This window comes from Trichoplusia ni, chromosome 14, assembly GCF_003590095.1.
Source record: "Trichoplusia ni isolate ovarian cell line Hi5 chromosome 14, tn1, whole genome shotgun sequence".
NCBI classification, from domain to species: Eukaryota; Metazoa; Arthropoda; class Insecta; order Lepidoptera; family Noctuidae; genus Trichoplusia; species Trichoplusia ni.
In genome coordinates, this window is record NC_039491.1 from 10,356,795 (window position 1) to 10,378,577 (window position 21,783).

Below are 21,783 nucleotides of genomic sequence, written 5' to 3' on the forward strand. Positions count from 1 at the left end.
CACGTCATAGTGGTTATTCTCGGTGACCTATATACCAAACCACCATACACGCTCATTTTGAACGTTTTCAAACCACATATGTATAGTCCAGTAGAGCAGTGAAATCGCCCACCATTTGGGTACTTGCATGTTCCGATATTAAACTAAAATACAAAAAGACCAGCGAGAGTAAAAAACAATATCTCATCGCCTATGTGATAATTAGGTTCTGAGCTAAGTCTATAATAATAATATTCTAAAACTTTGACACAAACATTTGACCAGCCATTTTCTGGAACTATGACAAAACCCTTACTATGATTCGATATTAAATGTGAACTTGATGAAAATGTAAATGTAGAAATGTCTAGAACTCACCGTCATGTCATACTCAGTGACGAAGGCGGGCACGTCGAGCTGGTCGCGCGCCATGACGGAGTACAGGTACTCGACGCCCGGCAAATTGTGTACCTTCGCCTTGATGGCCGGCGCCATGAACGTCGTGAACCACCACGTCATCATCTGTGTAAAAGACATTTGATTATTATTAAGAAAATAAACATTTTAGTTATGCTTGCTTTGATGTGGTAAAATAACATTGATGTCGAATTCTACCATTTTGGTAGAAATTTGAAATTGAATCTTATAAAACAATGACACAGTTTAAACCACGAATATGAGTCTAAAGAAAATTGCTGTCATAATTTAAAGACTAAAAATGTTATGCTTCTTACCTTTGTCCAAAATGTAGGATGAACAATGTAGAATGCTTTCAGGTTCTTCTTAAATCTGAAAAAAAAATATCGTTATTAATATAGGTACCATTTTTTTAAGGTTATAAATTGATATTACATTATTGCTTTGTTTCTTTTATGTAAGTATGTCAGGTATAATTACTTGTAAGGCAGCACGGTGTAGACCTCCTTGAGCCACCAGAAAGGAGGGTGGTTAGCGGAAGAGGCGAGTGTGTGGAAGTAAGCTATGACGTAGTCACCGCGCACGATGGGGTCCAACAGCTTGATCAGGTACAGAAGAGCCTGGAATGTACGGTCACGTGGTTAGCAATGTTTAGAGGATAAAGTTCAAATGTGGAATAAATCTTTGCTGGATCCATTCATTTATTTTAATTAAAATGATTTTAGGGAGATTAACATGGAAAATTAGTAGAAATGCCCTGAGTTAAAAATTATACAACAAAAACAGAAGCGACTTTAAATAAAAAACTACTGAGGTAACAAATGGCAGTTAAATGCAAGAATGTTAAATCAAAGGCAGTTCATCCAGTCCGAATTTCTGAGTTAACAAACAAAGTACAGACGAATTGATAAACTTTTCCATTTTGAAATCAGTGGAAAACGATTAAAAGTAAAAAATTAAACATAAATTAAGCAAATCAATTATCCATACACAAAGGTTTAAATAGATCAGCTATAAATTCCATCAAAATAATCGTCCTGTCAGCTTCGATTCCCCAACGTCCCTTATCCCTATCAATATCACTTGAAGCACACCCAATCCAATCCCCCGTTCCATCTTACAAAGACTCACCTTATCTAAATCGATTTCTCCAATAGGGAACCACTTGCCGATGAAGACGACGACGGGCCTGCCGAGGCGGTCGACTCCGCTCTGGTACAGGCATCCGATGCCAGAGATCTCGCTCAGGTCTTCTGTACGAGCACGACGTAGGAGACGCTCATATCTGAGGAAGAGGAAAGAAGGTTAAAATAACTAGGTCGTATATAAATTGAAAGCGTTGGTAAAGTGAGTGACGCGTATAGCTAAGGACCCGCTAGTTAGAGTTCTGTTTGAAGTTTTTGGTTTTTATTACAAATGTTATCCGAATAAAGATAAATTGAAAGTGTTGATGTAAAATAATAATGTTCTAACAATCCTTAATTCTCAAGTATTAGTTTGTATCTTTTTTTTAATTGGTAACTTTACTGTGGACCCTACCGTGCGCGGCAAAAGTATGAAAAAGGAAGAAAGTAACATAAATGAATTATTAGTAGTTAATAGTCTTGGTGATTTTTCTCCAAATATTCTTTAGCAGACATCGCTCAATTTTTGCTAATGCGTAGATACACAGGTAGATTACTCTTTATTATATAACACACAGGACACAGGCATGTGAATAACATTAATAAATTAAATAGTTACATGGTGCCAGAAACCAGGGTTATAGCGAAAAGCAATCTGTTACAAATGATCTTTCGGTATTCAGAGTAATTAAGGGTGCAACCGGCACTTATATTAGTTGTAATTATCAATTAATACTTCAGTTAAAACTGTAATTTGGCCCATATTTGTAGTAATATTGCCAAGTACTGTGGCTTTCATTAAGGGATTACGTCTATTTCAATAAACCGGTCTCTATAAAAGACTTTTTTGCACTGGAAACTTCTCTTCGCTAAAATGGTAGTACATGACTTATGCTAGGAGACTTATGACGCGATGCATTCACACACGCCCTTATTTAGCTACCTCCCCACAAACAAAATGACTCACTCTATTTTCTCTACAAACAATAAAACATTTAAAATAAGTCCCATTTCCTGTTTTCAGACATCTTCTAACATATTCTCGATGTAAAACCAATAAACAGAACTATTTATTTTTATTGGATGTTTGTCTCGTCCTTGGCCCAAAAAGCTCCCATACTGAAAGCCGCCCAGTATTTAAGGAACCCTGACCATGAACTACTTTCAGTCATATATCTCAAGAGCGGGGTTTCAATATAAATTGGTTATGTAGTTATGTAAGCAAACAGGTCTATTTTGAGATACTATATTCATCACGTACGTCGTAGTTGATTATTTTAACGCAAAGCTAATAGAAATAACAAGAAACAGATACGTCACTCGTTATGATGCTAAAGGGCGTTTCTAACGAATAGGCATTCAGTAGTTACAAACAAATGTAATGATTCCGAATTTCATCTCAATTTTGCTTAAATAATTTGCAGTAGTATATAAAACAATGAATAAAGATTTATATATAATATAGAATGTATATAGTATAAATTAATAATATATAAATATGTAATATATAATAATAGTAAAAAAGTAATAAGTAATAAATAATTAAAATAAAATAAATCTACATATAATAATATCTACTTAAATATGTAAAAGTAAGATTCTCTTCCTTGATTTTAATATTAAAATGTTAAAAAGCGCTCTTCATCCTCTCCTCTAAAAAACTAATTTTGCCCGACAGGGTCCATAATTGTTTCTTTTAATTTTACCCACCAGCTTTGTACACATTATGGAATGCAATAAAGTTATTGATTGATTGATGTAGTTCTCAACCAAATTAACCAAATGACTGAAGAACTTACAGCAATTTTACAATGGTTTAATATATTTCTTTTCCATTTTACAAGACTATTCATATCGAATACGTAATTTATTAATGTACACGAGAAATGATCTCCAACAACAATCAATTCAAAATCTACGAATAAAGTCTAACTACCTAAGATCATACCTTTATTGAACAACATTCAATCTTCAGAACCAATAACTATTACGTCTGTCGGGTCATACCATCAGATTAACGGCACAACATAAAAAATGACAAATGGGCACACACGACGCCCGCCTCCATGATAATTTCATGCCATAAATATGAACCAGCAATTTGCCACGTCGCGTGCCAACATACGCTAAGCCACAATATCGCAGGGATGTTTGGGAGTGAAAAATCTTAACCGAAAGTATCGAATGAGAAATGAAATTAATTATCAGTAACTTCCTTTGTAATAAAGATTTAAGCTTACGGAATATTTGTAACAGTGCAATGTACTACAATGGGTACTGTTACGTTACTCTTATGGGCGAAGTTTTTTGTTGGCTGTATGTAAATATTTATTTTCAACAGACTTCAAGACTACTTAATATGAACTGTGTGTTATTTAGTCCCATATAAACAAGTATATCATAGTATTTATTTCAAGACGGACATACGTTTTTGTTCTGAAAAAAATATGATTCTCTTGCAATTCCTTACAAGATATCCGTAACCAACAATAAACTAAAAATATTTTTATATCCGTAATCAAAACCGACATTGGTATCCAAATCTGTATCTGAAACGGCACATCCATACCATCCTTGGTATGGCACATTGCTGTGGCTACTGTGATAATGGCATGCGTTCAATACAATCTGTATGCAAGCATTGCATAATTCTATGCTCTAGTTATTTCGCATTTCGCTTTCAATTGTATATTAAGTGTGTACGGAAGTTTGGTTGTGTGGTTTGAGACTAATGATTATGACTTTAGTTTCAGATTTGCGAGATTTTTATAGGGTTGTTGAACCGGAGAAAGAGAGTTTCTACGGAAGAGGTATTTCAGGAAGGTTTCGATTGTATTTATGTCTTTTAAGAGGTGTGAGTTCTTGATTTTTTTTTCTGCATAAATATAAGGTACTAGGTCCAGTAGGTCCTTACTTTTTTCGGGTTTTCAAAGAGGTCGTATATTGATCAAGATTTTAAGTCTTTTTTTTTTAAGTCCATCCTGCCAGTCTTAGCGCAGGCTTTGAGTGCTTGGTTAATCTGTCAATGCATTTAATAAGTAAGCATTTACCTGCAAAATCCTATTATCTACAAATTATTTGATATGCTGTTATTCTTAGTATTCATCGCTCTTTGTTTAACTCTTAAAGGTTATGAAAACCTAAACGACGGAACTAAATCGCTTATTTGAAGATAATCAAAATATTTTATCATGTGATCATTTACTTTCAAGCAAAATTCGACTTAAAACCTCAAAGACAAGATCCAAAATAGCACGGTAACGCAAATAATTTTATCTAGTAAAAATATTAGCTTAATAACAAACGAACAACTTAGTTAATATTTGATGAAGTATTAAAATATTTTAATTGTTCTCTAGAACCGCATTGCAGGCAGTTAGTGTAAACAAATTGTACAATAAGCCTTGTGCGGTACATTGTATTTAAATTTAACGAGTGACGAAAATGAGGAAACAACAAAATCTGTGTCACTACCAGGTAAATATTGACGACATTTAAGGTTAAAACAAAGAGGTTTAATACAAAGAGGAAATGTGGACGTAGAAATAAGTCATATACTTCTAGTTACCCCTCAATCAGACTGTTTGTTATACATTTTAGTTTAACACTAGGTACCTGTAACGACTGTCAAAAATAACAGATGAGACCTGAAATTTAACGTGCCTCCCGAATTACGAAGGAATTCGTTATGACATGGATAGTCACCCAATCAGAGACCGACGGTATCAAGGGTAGCTTAATCTGTGATTATGAGGATTGTTCAAATACGTTGAAAACAATTGCTTTACAAACAAAATCAATGATAATTACTTCGTGAAAATACAACTCGATAATCACAATTGTCGTAATCGGTGTCACAATTATTACTGTTTTTACATAATTCCCTTAATAATAGAATTTAATTGAAGTGTCTTTTTCAATTGTCAGTACTTAGTTGATTCGGTAACTATCGGTGCGGTACAAAGTACACATGCTAATCATTTATTATTAACTGCTCTCCTCAACTATAAATAGAGTTTATTTTTAGGTTGCTTCTGATTGTAACTATACACATTAATTTTAACCAATGCGAGCTGTATGTCATTGAGTCATGTTATACTAAAATTAGTCGCAGTATTTGTAGTTTGTGAATGAATTATTAAAAAAATGCTCTGTATTTTGTGCGCTCATCTATTCATTATTTAAGTATAAATAATCATCGTGATGTTATTCGACCCGTTGCAATTTTGACAACCAGTCTTAGTAGGTACAGCAAAATGTTTGTCATTGTTCATCTTAAATTCACCATTAATTACGAGTTTCCCAATGCGATAAAATATAGTAGCCATTAAAATATATTCAGACACTCCATATAATAAACTTAACAGGTAAGATTGGCAGCTAATTCCAACAGCAGGAAAACTAATTATATTTTGGTCCTGTGAAAAAGGCATCTGTATACTTAATATGCAGGAAAGGTTTCGAAGCTGGTAATATTTGCAATGAAATATAAATAATATCACAACTCCTGGCTAAAACTACCAAACACGTCAGGAGTCTCAGGTTCTAGAACTATCTAAGGTAAATTTTTTCCTTGCATTATTATTTTTCTAATAAAAAAATTAAATCCTGATGTACTTACTTCTAAAAAGAAAAGGTACTATCTCCTTATATAGCTTCATCTCTATCACAAATTAACAAATCATAAACATAATAGATAGTCTATACATATATGTCCGTTTACGCTCCTTGCTTTAAGAATGTACAAACGCGACGCGTGACGTCATCGACCGGTGTTTTGACGTCAATCTGCGTACATCGAAAGTGTGTCATGAGTTAGTGAGGAGATGGGCGTTTGATGAATAATATGCAGTTATATAACTCAAGGAATAACACATTCTTGTATTCTTTGATTTAAAATGGAACATCGGGTTATGTAGGTAAACCAATGTTGTTAGTCATTAGTAGGTAAATGAAAATAATATGGGCAACGGTAAGTCAAACACGCCCCGGTTCCGTTGGCAGGATCATTGGACTTTGGCGACAAACAAGGGTTACACTCTGTACGCTGTTATTAACAGTGTAAGACACTACTGGCAAGCGGTAAAGGATTACGTCAAAATCGAAAATAGAACCTACATATACAAATACTTATTGGAATCTGTGATCAGTGACCAATAAAGCAAACTTGGCGATTAACCCTTAATACCAAATGTTTTTTTTAACGGGAAAAGGCATTTGCTAAACTACCATATATTTACAGCTGTTAGTATACTCTACGATATTCCTATAAAGTCTAGTGTGAGTAGTCAATGCTTGACCTAACGCCGAAGGCCTCCGGGCACTACGTGAAGACTTCATGAATAATCATGGTACCCTGATAGATGTAAGATTGTATGGAGCTACTCGTAGCACGTAGACTATATGCAGCATTATAGTGTTTAAGAGTGTCAATAAGGTTTAAATTTGAATGGCAAAATTGTATAGTTGGAAAATATGGGATATAAGGATTTATTAAAAAACCAAAACTCGTACATGTAAAACATGAAAGGTAAATGGACTTCAAAGTCAAGACGACTGAAGTAAAAGGAAAGAAAATAAACAAACCAATTAAAATAACGAAATTCTTATAAATCTCGAGAACAAGGTTAAATTCACTGGATATTTCGAAAAGCACAACCTTAGTACTAATTAGTCATTACTTAAGTCACATATTAGGTAAAGTTCATTCATTAATGAAAACCAAACCTTTACAATCACGCAAATCTTTCGCTTTCGTTTTAGGTACGAGTTTAATAATACCATCAGTAAGTAGACCATCTATGAACTATAATTCGAAGCCAACCTTTATCATTAATAGCATGAAGTATGAACTGTGTTACAAATAACAGTTCAGCTTTCGGTACGCATTGCCAGAGCCTTGGCAGTGTCCGGCTGTATCTGCCTCGCCAGTGTCAATGCTAAGTGCATTATGACGCGGCAGCACGCTCACTGCGACTGCTATTCACAGACGGAATGAACTGGACGTTTTATTCAATACGTCGTAGTAGAATTCCATTGGGAATTGTGTTAATACGATTTGAAGTCTTGAAGGGGTAAGATTTTACATGTTTGACTGTGTGTTACTTTAAACTGAGTAGCAGAGAGCAATATCTGTAAACCTAGCAGTAAAAATACATTTTTTTAGCAAACAAACATGATAGTCTCAAAATCTAGGTTCAGACTGACCGGTTTTATATTATACAGCCAATCCAAAGCATTCCAAGGCATTCCATTTTCAAATTACATAGGTACTTTGAGTACCTAATTTGAAAATGGAATGCCAATGTCTTACGTAAATTAAAATACTAAAAAAATTGTTATGAATGAAAAATGTGAGCAAGTAATTAGGTAGTTCACTTACTAAGTAAAGTTTAATCAAAGTCCACGGTGACCACATCGCTCTTTAGATTAAATTGATAGCACAGCTGATGTAACCGAACAGAGTTCGTTATAGGAAAAGTAGGTTTCTTATTACTCATGGGGATTTGTCGCAACTCCGTTATTAGCTGACATTAAGTAAAATGACAGTTAACAAGTTTCAATATGGAGGCCAATAACAAGAAAGGAGGTTGAAGTAAAAAGTATAATGTTATGAAATGTTTGTAAACTTTTTTGTCATCTGACAATCGAAAAACAGTTCGGAAAATAATAAATGAAGTTCGAAAGGAGCTGTGGTTCGTATATCAAAGAATAATGAACAGAAACGTCCATGAAAGCTCCATTAATTAAAAAGAGAGACAAACGAAAACGAACAAGAGAAAATTCCGATACCGTCGAGTGTTTCGACTTATTTACAATAACAAAACGAAAAATCACCTTCAGTCCAGTGGGTGTGGTTCACTCGAAAGGTTAAGATACGCTGGCGATGAGTGTCTTGAAAGTAGTATAGAGTACACGACATCGCTGGGTGGGGGTACAAGGGAACATCGGCAGGGGGCTCGGGGTAAGAGGTACAGGGTAAGGGGGGGTTCTAGGGTGGGGTAACGTCTAGAGTCGCGCCACCGCGCCGCCCGCCCATTGACGTATGACGTCACCGCCTTCATTACAAGCCTAGCCTCACTTAGTGAGACACACTAAGAATCGAATAACAGCTTTTATTTGTGGCTACTGCGGCCTTATTGGTTTGTGGATGTTCTTTATTAAATGATTTTTAAATCACAATTGTCAGAGTGATCGAAGGTATTAAAGTTTGCAGTATTATGTCGGTGAGCCCTTTTTGTTCTAAAATTGCTTACTTGGAACGAGATGCTACAAGTGTTGGCAAATTTCCATCACATAACTCTTTGTTATTACTAACTTTTTAATACAAAATGATCGGTAGACGCTCAGGATCGAAGCTAGATATTAAAATTTAGTTTTACGAATGTGTATTAATATAGAATCCAAATTCAAAACTTACAACTGGCTGTTTAACATTACTAACATAATAAAAAAACAATAATTTGACAGTTAACATGCACAGATAAATAAATTCCAGACCGCTTTATTCAAATGTTTTTACTTTTTTTTAGCGCACGCACTTGAATTAAGTACAGGGGCCAGGGTATAGGACATAAAGGCAAAGTTTCGACAAGAAATGTGAACGTGTTCCGAATACTTAAGGCATCCGATCGCGTCTGCGACAACACACAAATTATGGATACCTTATATTACCTTTAAGACTTTTATTATTGGCTTTATTGTTGGGCTTTTATTTGTACAACCATTACTAGCCTATTTTAAGAACGGATTATTATGAATGTATGTGTAAAAGGATGCCGATGGCTACTTACTAACGGTATAAATTCCTTCTATATTGTAAATATTAGATAATAGTTGGACAACAATCGATTTGTCGTCAAGTGATTATCTTGTACCAAATTTTGAGTTAAGTTTTCTTAGGATATTACGAATAAAAAAATCGTTCAACATTTTGTAAGCTGAAATAATAAAATAGAGTACCTACCGTCTGTTAAACGTAATAATTTTAGAGTCTAGCGTTAGAAACGTACATCAAGAGCTTTCAAACGAAAGTTATTGCACATATAAAAATGAATGTTTACCGTTCACTGGCAACATTGGACTGGAATTGATGACGTCATAAACGTGTTTATATAGTCTGGTCTTTATGTTCCTAGACATGACACAAGAAAATGGGAATTTCTTAGTAATAACACAAACGTAATTATGCTGTCAAACACAGATGGTGGAATACAGATCAAGGCGGATTAGACTACCGTAATTTTGGATTCAACCTCCTTAAAGAAGAAGATTATAGGTTCTTTATACGTATTTTTCAAGACATAGTTTTTATTTAATTGTAGCAAATAATACGGTACGGATGTAAAGAGACGGATGTATTGCCTCTTTAATATATTCGAGCAATAAAGGAACTAGTCTACAATAACTATAAAAATAAAAATTGAATAAATTAAACTGTTTACTTAAATTTATAAATACGTTATAAAGCGTAAGGAAAATTAAAAAGAGAATTTTTTTACCAACAACAAAATAAATAGGCCATTCTATTTTTAAACTGAACGAAAGTCGGTCGAGCTCGTGCTGTCACACTAACTTTTTTTTTAATAAGTGTCAATTTGAAAGAGTTTGTATACTAAAGCTATATCGCGTTTAGATAGGTATAAATAAATATTTATATGCTGTCGTATAATGTTAATCTTATCGTTGTTCCTTTACCGCTGAGTAGGGTCAGGCTCCAATATAAATATTTTATATAGGACCGTAAAATAAAAGCGTGTACTAGCTACAATATTGTATAAACTTCTAGCTTTAATAATATCACCTGAAATAATTTGAAAGCCAGTCGATTTTCTCATAGTAATAGTAAGAGGAATAAATTGACTTCAAATTGATTTTATTCGCCATTCAATATAAAATATGTATTCTACGTTACTAGAAAACCTCTCAGCTTCTTTTGATTACTCCAAATAAATCTGATTTTATCGGATTCAGTTCTAAACCAGGCAACAATTTTGTTTGTTTTTCTGTATTGCACAAAAATATAGTATCAACGGTATCAACTGAAAGTATATTTTCAGTTAATTCTCATTGACGAAATTCTATTCTATGACTTCAATCAGATTAACTTTGCTTTTAATAAATATCACAGAGGTTTTACTATAAGGAGGTTTCTATACAAGGACGCAAACCAACATTAATTAAACATCAGGAATGCAATTAACGATAGTATTGAATTATTTAGCACTAACTATATCACAGCTTGATATATCTATCTACATATTGTGCAAAAGCATTACTAGCATTGACCTAATAATAAACTAGACTGATTAATATTACGAGAGTCTATAAACAAACCATAGACAAGTTTAATTTAGAAAGTAAACTCTGTGGCGCTGCTCTTTGTTGATAATTTATAATTAAAAAGACTAGTGTGACCAAGAAGGTTATGAAATAAAGTTGATATAGGTACGCTTATTACTTGCCTTCCGAAATAGGTTACACGCGAATTGAAGAGGAAAAAGGGAGATAAATGAATGGCATTTGTTCCATTGAAAGTAGTTTTCAGAAGCGTAGTTTACTATCCATTCTTTCCAGTAATTTTTATGACAAGTTCTGCGTTCTGTATCCCTTGACCCAGCTACGCTAGCGAAGTGATAATAAATGTTCTTATATAAGGCGTGACGTTTAAGCTTTAATGGTCCACTACATACGTTTTTTATTATAGAGATCCATAGTCCAAACAAAAGTCGAACATAGTTTTACGAACTGCAGAAAACGTGTACACTTTATAGAGTTTTCAGTAGAATTCTAGTATTAAGTTCTTTTGTTTTCAGCCTCAATACTTAGTTTTTCTATTCAATATGTCACTGAAAACTAGAATGTACAAAAAACATAAAAGGAACTCACTGCACAAAAAACAAAAGTATAATTTACTAGCTGTTGCACGCGACTTCGTCCCCGTGGGTAGAAGATATAAGTTATGATTTATACCTGCCCTATTTTTTCACATTTTCCTTAGTATGTTCGCTCCTATTAGTCTATTCAACACAAAAAGAATTTTTCAATTTGGACCAGTAGTTCCTGAGATTAGCGCGTTCAAAAAAACAAACATACAAACTCTTCAGCTTTATATATTAGTATAGAAGTATAGATGAGAACAGCTGTAATTCTCAACTATGTTTATTCGGTTGCCTAGCAACGTAACAACCCTACAAAATGACATCTGCAACTAAACTTGCAAAGAAAATCTCTATCTCAACATTCGCACATGAAAATCCAGTCGTAATTCGGTTAGGACTTACACAGCGTACATTTTTAAGTGGAAAGCACCTCAGAGATCCAATTAGGGTTGTACAAATGATGTTGGAATAATAAAACCGGTGTTCAGGGCCCCAGGGGCCCGCTACAGACGTCTTTAATGTCATGTCTCCATTTAATACTCGAGAAATATTAACGCCGGTACTCAGGGGTGCTTGACTTACATATTTTTGGTCTGAATTTAGTTAACGTTTGAGGAAGAATTTTAAATATGTTTTTTTTTGTATGTAATCTGGTTGATTTCCTTGCTTTTAGCTACCTACTACCTAAACTAGGCATATGAAACGCAATAAAAACTCTTTGCAATCACTGGTTAAATATAATACATTCTATTTTGATATTTATTCTTTGCGAGACGGCGACAAATCTATGAATAAAAACCTCGTAAGAATCGGTCTACGTCCGTTTTCCATTTATAAATAGCATTACTATCTCAACATTCTTTCATGTAAATAGAAAATACATAAAATTACAGTAAGGATAATATTAAATAAAAAAAGCTGCTTACTGCAAATAAAACTGAAAAAAAGATCTCTCATTTCGCTTCTTAGATGAAATCTAACATTGTTGTAGAAACTAGTACATTCTTGTTAACTTTCAGCGAAACCAATAGCTCATTATTAGTTGAATACTAAGAGAGAAAACGTGAGAACAATATGGCGTATTGCCATGATACAGGAATGTCATTGTAAGCTAATATTTTCCACATTTACCTAGAAAGTATCATTAATCTGTGTGTGTTTTATTTTATTTTAATTCTCGTTCTTCTATTTCACAATTCACTTAATAAATTGAGAATAAAAGATACTTTTGAAATAAGAAAATTGTTTGAGTGAAGATTTTTAAATAGCTGAAAGCATCTGCATAGTTTAATTATTAATAGGAAACATCGAAATTGAATGAGATTGAAACGAGAAATAATCATATTTATATCATTTTATGATAATGGAGTTCCGACGGCAGAGAAAGACAGACAGAAAAATTCATCCCTGTGTCTTTTCATCTAGAGTAAACAAAATCTGTAGTCAGCATAAACCAACTCTTAAGAGTTAAAATGACTGTAGTATTTACTCTAAATAACAGTACAATTTGAACAGTTGCCCTAATTAATTAGCTGAGTTAACGACTACATAAGTGCGCAATTAAAACGTCACGTTAATTAGTGTAAACAATGAAAACTATATTTAGTCACAAGCTGGGGGCTACCAGCCGCTCTTGAAGTAAGACTACGTCGCTGTGGAAGCGGGATAGCGAATATTACTTTGTAGAGCGCCGTCACTTTTCCACATCCGCTAATGACTTCCCTAAGTGCTGGTGGTAGGGACTCTGCTGATGAAGTTTTAACCTACGTTTTTGTGAACCTCAAATAAACAACGTTAATGTTGAGGCCGTAACAGATTGTTTTTGACGTTTTGATTCATGATACTTTCAAGGGATATGAAAGTTAGATGGTGGCTTATTTTAGATTACTTCTTATGTATATTTACTGTTTAAAAAACGAAACTGATATTTTATTATAGCGTATATACGTGGATATATCAGTTTATCTCTGAAGTAAAACACGCATGATCATTAGCCTGACGATGACATTTCCAAAGCTTAAGGTATTCGTAAACATACCTCCAAATTAAAATACAAAAAACCAACTGAAGTTTTGCAAACAGAACAATTACCAATTACCGTTATATCTTGTTATTCGATTAACAAACCTGTTGCTTATTGGGCGTCTGCCAATTCGATTTTCAATTTTTATAACTTTTTTACTCACTTTTCTTCCGCGGTCTCCTCCACAGGTTGCGCTGGCTCGTGCGTGGACAAGTCCGGCAGTTCCACAGTCATTGTATCCATTGCCATTTTTGCACTAAACACTTAAACTTGTGTCCTTATATAAACGCACATGGATGTTTCACAATTATATATCACCGTTTCTTATCGAACCTCTTTACAACCTGCTTGAAGTAAATGAGTTTGTTATACCTCTGTGTTTTATTGCGTTTAACAATGATTAATTAGGTTTTTGTGTACGAAATATTTTAGTTTAAATATTTATTCGGACTATCTTTATGATATACAGTGAGTCAACAGTACGTTCAGATGACACTGAGATAGTACAGGAAGCTGTGTCTTTATCAGAGGTGATAAGCCGATGTTCACCGAAACATTAAGTAGGTATACATAGACACTTACATATATCATTATATACCTATCACTTGTAGTGTGATCTTATCGGCTCACATTAATAGAAGGAACAAGGGATAAATTCTTGATAAAGACTAGACAAGAATCAATACAAGTACTTACTAAACGTTAAATAAACTATAAAGATAATACAAAATTATAGGTCAGTCGCGTCCCTATACTCGCTAGAGCTAGCCCAGTATCTTACCGATGGTACAAAATTGTTGGTTAGTTGTAAACGAGAAACAACCACAATTTTATTCGACATCAATACGTAAGCAGTACACTTTATTTGTAATCCACAGTTTAAAAAGGTTTTAATATCTGCATGGATAACAAATGTGGACAAAATCATTGTTACTAGAAAATAAACACATCACTAGTATCTGACGGGACAGCAACAAAAAAAGGCTCATAAAATGTCAACGACTTGAAATAATAATAATTGTATAAATTAATTAATGTAAACAGTATGCCCACAAAAAATTAACAGAATCCAAACAAAAAACAAATGATTGCCAAGTACCTTATTTAAATTCGGAACGGTTCGAAGCAGGTTTTATATCTGATCAGAAAAAAAAGCAAACAATGCAGATCTATGACATTACAGAATACATTTAAACTGTGATGACAGCCTTGAACTAAAGAGTGGGTACCTGATACAAAAAACAGATGCCTACGCATCATAATAATTTAAAATCTAAAAACACAACTATGTACCCTTTTGAAATCAGAAAAATACTTTATAAAGCGCCTGTTTTCTTTTTTTCCAAATGAAAAGCTTATGTACTCGGCCTGAAGAACGATACCGCATATTTAAACCGGTTTATTATCCCAGAAGATAATGACATTATTAAGAACATGCCAAAATGACGACTAAAACATACCACACCTTTGCGGCAATTCTGCATAAGAAACATTAAAAAGTATAGTCGCATATCAACGATTTACAGCCAGATATAGATATCTATAGGTAAATAGATTTACGAATCGGAATTTATTCCCATTTAAACAGCTGTATATCGGTCTGGCTTTAGCGGACTATTAGGTCATAAGTCTGACCCATGTCGGGCAAAAGCGCTATTGAGAAAATCCTTAGTTTAACTCAAGAATGGAGATATAAATATACTGAGTCTTCCACGAGGGATCTAGTGCGTCAGAGTATTACGTCTTATCACAAAATAGAATTGAATTGCTATTAACTACTCTTTAGTGCGTGAGTTTGACGAAAATATATTAATCTGGGATGTTGCTCAAATTGGTTAGGATTTTAGATGGTGCAATAATACAGTACAGGGATCCAAACGACTAATCATTCCTAAAGTAGTGAGCAAGCTCTGTGAGTGGTGATCATTGCTCAAACTATACTTAAAAAAGTAAATAAGACAGACAACATCATCCAAATAACAAATTAATAATTCAGAAAATAAATATCAAAGTAAAAACACACAAATCACTCATCAAAAACAAGCCATCACTGCAAATAGCAACCGACATTTTTGTTCGAAAATTTTCCGTTGATGTAAACAATTTACCGAATACTCATGACTTTAAAACCGACAAATAAACATTCTGTAAACTTCCGAATACCAGAATACTTCAGCTTATAAATACTTTCAAAGGAAAATTCTAGGAAGCTGTTCAATGTGAGGAACGTTGTAACGTTTTAGTTGTAAACGTTATGAGCATGAATAGAATCATGTGCTCGCGGAAATTGCGCGTTTTTGCTCAACTGTAAACAAAGTGTTACGCTAGGGTATTTCTGTACTATGTAACGCGTTTGTGAGGTGAAATTTATAAGTGGGCGATGTAAACCCTCGTGGATACTATAAATAGTACACGGCACGAGTCATGCAACCAAGTTTGTGTGATTAAAAGAGTGAAATTGCAAATGCAATTCTGTAGGAAAAACATTTTTCACAGATGTAAAATGTTGTCAATAGAAGAGAATGTTTTGGGGAAATGTATGAGTATATGAAATTTCCAGTTATGTCTTTAATTCCCTACTTTTCTTTTAGGAGTTACTCCATATTGTAACAATTAAATAATTTTACCAGTAAACCAATAAACCTTGAAACAAATAACTGTATAGTCTTTATCCCAAACTCCGTTTCAGCCTAACCGAAATTGACTGAACATTAGTATTTTACACGGAACCTTAACTACTTGACCATCGCCACACAGTTATTAGGCAATACCTGCAGGATATGCCCTTAGATTAAGACAGAGAAGAAAACCGTTGCATCTTTTCGGTACGTTTAGATATTCATTTAAGTAAAACACCAAGAAGTTTCTAGTTCTACGCAGAGATGAGTCAACATAACAAACGAATGATTTAATTTGTTACCTGCATATGACAAGAGACTATTTATCCAACAAAAGAATTATAAGTTAACAGCCATGGTTTATGTATTCATCATGTAATTGGGCATTAGTAAGGCATATATGTATAATACGGAAGGCTCGTATTCATTCAAAGATGTTCGAAGCATCAGGTCTTAAGGAAAATCGCAACTGTGGAAAAGAGACAACACTACGGTAGTATAACACTATCTCTCTCTTACAACTCCATGTGTTACTTTGGGAGGTGGTGGTACAGCCCCAACTACCATTGTAACGTATGAAACACGCAACGCTGTATTTAAAAGCATCGCCATCACCTTGACTCGACGATTACATGTCATTGATAAATAGTACACTCAACCACACATTACTGAAGTATTGATCATCAAAGTCAACCTTAACGCTTAGTGTATAAAGCCGTTATTAATATCGATGTTACAGTAATTCGTGGCGGGTTGTATCGGAAGTGATTTTAGTAAAATGTTCGGAACATTATTTTTTAATAGATGTGTTATTGTCAATGAAGTTTATACAGCGAGTATATTGCAGCCATGTTTTTTTAATTAAAGTTCGTTGCACGCTCAACGAAGGACAGATTTAGATGTGTAAATAGAACTCAATTTCCTTTGTGAATTTAAATATACGAACATAGCATTCAGTATTCTTATAAATAAACTTTACCATTTATACCCATATTGTTGATCATACATAAATGTAAGTATTTACCAAACTACTAAGTTCTGAGTAAAAGTTACCGAGAAACGGACTGTGTTTATGTAAATACGGTAAAACAGCAATTGTTTACTTAAATGTAAAATTAAGTAGCGTAATAATGGTATAGTGTTGTATCATGAGTATGACACACTTGCAAATGAATACGCGACGTGAATCATTTGTAATAATAAATAAAGGAAGTATTTACATTAATACTCATTATTATGTAAGTGTTAATTTTTAAAATAGCTGTATCAATCATCGGGGTGACATCTTCTACTTAGAAAAAAGCCCGTAAATAAAAATAAAAAAAAATTATAAAGTCTAGTCTCCGCTACAATTCTTGTCCTTTTATCAAAATTATGTGACGTAGCATGTCATTGCTACGAAATGGCTACGGGTTTTCGTAGATTCAACCTAAAAGTATCTCATGAGCTTCTAAATCTTTGTTTAACATTTCTTTGGAGGTCTACGTAGCTCTTTATTTGCTACAATCAAGTAAAATGGAATTTATTCACCTCTAACATATGGCGTGTTTTGTTTAGTTTAATTGAAAGGCGAAAATAGCGATGAGTGTGGTGTAGGTCTTTTTTTAATTTTGTAATTTTACGAATTCAAGTTATTTTCCCATTTTAGTATACTATACAAAGAAATATTTACTATATAAAGGCTACTACTTAAATGGATGTACTAATAGCCAATCCTCGACTAGTTTCAAACAAAGTCTTTAATCTCCATCTGACGTACCAGGGCCGATTAAAAAGATAAACAGATTTATCAAACGTTTTTTTTTAACTGAAAGACAATGAGGTTTCATGTTACGCTGTTCTTTTGTTTTATTTAGTATTTAAAACCTAGAATACCGTAAGTACTGAAGTCACGGTATCCTAGTTTTTAAATGCTTGTTGTCTGTGCTTAAATGGTAGTGACAGTTGAATGCCAATTAATAATCGTAAACCACAGGCTGCCATCTTGAATGTTATTGGAAATTTTAAATACCTATATTTAATAGGTATTACGGCATAGTATTACTTTAAACGGGTTAATAGTTGTTCTTTTCGCTTTGTGATAATTAGAGAGGTTTATTTTTTATGTAAATCAATTTTAAATTAAAACTCGCTACGTTTATTTTTAGTTTCTTGTTTACAAATTATTGTTGTTGGGTTCTATTTTAAATCATTTTGCATGCTGTTCTCCTTTGTACCTTAATTGATGTGTTAATATCGAGTTCTATAAATTGATATCTGTACACGTAGGTAGACCTCAATTTTCCTGTCCAATATCCAGTGTCCTGATTACACACTACGAAGGTTGTTTAATCGTAAATATCACATTTACGATTATAACAACAAAGTAGGAAACCGCAATGAAATCTTACGATATGGTTACTCGATGGAGCTTATAGGATCACATGAAAGCCTATATATATACTTATAGCTATAACAATTTCGCCAAACGCATATTTAACCTAATTAACATTGACCTTTGGTCTTTACTAGAAAAACGAAAGGCGAATGGAGATATGCAATGATATCATACATCACCGGTTTTTCGGTTTGAAATTGAGAACCAGGATGGAAAGAGTAGAATGAGGCTTTTAACCCTAAGGATGAACAAACGCTAAATTGTATGTATGGATGTTTGTTCCTCTTTCACGCAAAAACTACTAAACGGATTTAAATGAAACTTGGTACACAGATAGTTTATAACTAGAATTAACGCATAGGATACTTATTATACCGATTTCATGTTATCACGGAATTATTTTTTATCTGTAGCGAGCGGGCCTGTGGGCAACAGCTACATCATATTAATTAATGCCGATTTAACATACTATTTTCTATGAAATGGTAAAGTCTATGTTTAAACGTATGTCTATGAGTATTCTTTTGAACAGGGTAAAAATGATTGGCTACACTAACCACGCCAGCCAGTCCACACAATGGCCAGCGTGTAAGCCGGTTAGGTTCGTGTGAGTGCGTGTTGCGCGTGAAGTCTTCTGTGAAATCGTTTGTTATTTATGACTGAGGGGCGAGAGCCGATACACGTTCGTAAATAAATAGAAGCTATGAGTACATAATGTGCGTTCAGGTTTAAAATATATAGAAAGATATTGAGGCAATTTAAGCCAAGTTTAGGAAAACAAAAATCCTTTGATTTGATCTTATAGCGAAAGTGTTCAGATAGGTTTCTGAAATGTCACATTATTCTGTGATAAATATTGTAATGTTTTGAATCTGGAAAGTTGTATTAATTCAAGGGAAGGGTGGGCGATACGGGGAGCTGTCTGTGTAACTTTGACATGCAATAAGTGCTACTTTGTAGCCTATTTTAATTAAATAGATTTTGATATTTTTTTTATTGCTTCCTTAAAACTTATATTATGACAAGAAAAACCTAAAGAAAATATAAATCTAACTATTACTGTTACTTTGACACAAGGGCAATGTAAACTCAGCAAACAGTTCCAGCATGAAAGCAATCAACTCATGTCAAATTGACAAAAACACTGGAAAAACAAAAGACAATGCAGTTTACAGATTTATTTTTAAACTTTGACCTTCATGGTAAAATCTAGCATTTTGTGATTGATAAGACCTAATTAATCTAAACACAGACTTGAATAAATCTAGAATAAATAGACATAGTGATAAAAAGACTGATGGATGATTAAAAACTATTTTTAAAGATTAATAATGTTCAGAGAGGATTTTTTGTTGTTCTTAATTAGAATTTTAAAAATATTCAGGTATGTAGCTGGCATGTTTTTGTATTGTTTTTTATGTCATTACGGTATGACGTTGTTTTTTTTAGATGTTGTGGTATTTAACATGCAACAGTCTTATATCAAAATATGAATAAGTATTTGATGTTGCTTAATACTATGTATTCCGCTATAATTATAACTTCTTTATATACAGAGAAGCCACAAAGTACTTAAAGTTAAGTGTTCTGTTTATTAATTAATATTTTATTAGCATAATAATATGTTTATCATATCACATATAAATAGAACGGTCTGCTACGCCATGTAATTCATCTGAATGATAACGAATGGAAGAAAATGCATTTTTTTAATCATTTTCATAGTTTTATTTCAGTTTCGTGTTAAGTATGCTATTCAATAATGTGTTTTTGTATTAAACCAGCTCATTATGAAAGAAAGTTGTGTTATTATGGTCTTTATGTGTAACGGTTATTGACTACCTACAATACGAAAGTATTGTTACCTGTTACAGCAAAAATATTAATCAAAATATCAACATTGACTGTAGTGTGCAGAAATGTATGGAGTTTTAAGCTATGGTTTTTTTGGAGTGATTTTTTAAGGGTTCGAAGTCAAAAACATTTACCAATAAATAGCGGATGTTGTTTGAATATAATACGATTGTTTCATAATGCATAACAACAGAGTTTCACAATACGGACGGCGTTGAGTGCAACGAGCGTGCACTCCACTGCGACAATAAAAATACACTAAAAACTGACATTACTGACTTGCGAACGCTTTTAATCGCTTAACAGTTTTACTGCATGTAATTATAAACACGTAAATATTTACATGTTGCTCTGTGTATGTTCGAACAATGTAACTTGAATTGGGTTATAGGATAATGTAGAAATTTGCACTTTATTTTATAAACTAGCCGGTATATTGTCACTCTCTCCTCGTAAAAGAGGGTGTGATTCCGAACAGATTCGTTAAAACACTACCCACATACCTTGAACGATTTACTAAACGATAAACTGAAAATTCCTTTCTCAATCACATATAGAAACACAGGTGTATAACAAACGATAGAACACAACCTATAACTAATACACTTATTGCGATTTACATTCACTTGTTCGATTAGTATTTCATGAAACTGTTGTTTATACGGGGTGGCGGGGCGTGGGTACGTGCGCTCCGGCCGGCGGTCGACGCGATACTGGCGGGGCGCTGTGCCCGACTTCAGATGCTATGCGCGTCACGACGCCCCCCGTGGGGTAAATTACCAGATAATTTGGGTAATTTATGTGTTCTACGTTCGAAAATTTCTTGTAAAACATTTGATTTTAACAGTTTTTAGGGAATATCCGTTGATTTTGCATCCGAGTTTTTGAATTTTCGAAGAATATTAAAATACGTAATGCTTCAATATATTGATCATAATGAAAGTGATTCATAAGGAATAATAATATAAACCAAGCTCTTTACGAAAATTACACAAATCAATTTCATGCTATGAAAATGATTTAGGATCGATTACGCTTTTTCAGTTTTCCTCAAGATCCGATTATTAATCATTGATTCATTCTTATAAAAGTAAAGTTCAAGGTACAATAACAATAGGTTAGGCTGGTAACATCGTAAAGGAATAACAGTAGGGGTCGCGCCCGCCCACGCTTTGGGCGGAGTTGCCGGATCGATCGGGCGACCGGTCGGGCAACAAGTCGGGCGACCGGCAAGGCGACAGGCTTCGACCTCTCACGGTGAACCTACGTCATCGATATTCAAATGCTGTTGGTACTTTATTCAGTTTGTTTGTCAACTTGTTTGAAAAGAGGTTTTATCATTTTCTTGGACATTATTTTATCGCCTCTTTTTGTGCTTCAATTTAGTAGTATTATAAATAATACTACTTGTATTGAAACATGATTAGCCTTGCATTGCTTTTATCAAATTAAAAACTTTACAACTGTCATTAAAAATATTAAAACAACAATTTGAATTGAAATAACCTTT

At 33.6% G+C, this 21,783-nt stretch overlaps 1 protein-coding gene across 1 annotated transcript in view; it reads right to left on the minus strand.

Annotated features, from left to right (window-relative positions):
* LOC113500513 (protein GDAP2 homolog) overlaps positions 1-21,783 on the minus strand; it is a 74,796-nt gene that overhangs the window by 3,307 nt on the left and 49,706 nt on the right. The window contains exons 8-11 of the mRNA XM_026881342.1: positions 1,528-1,681; positions 877-1,016; positions 714-768; positions 358-501 (exon numbers count right to left, since the gene is read on the minus strand). Of these exons, the coding sequence (XP_026737143.1) occupies positions 358-501; positions 714-768; positions 877-1,016; positions 1,528-1,681 (493 nt within the window). The remainder of the gene's footprint in view (positions 1-357; positions 502-713; positions 769-876; positions 1,017-1,527; positions 1,682-21,783) is intronic.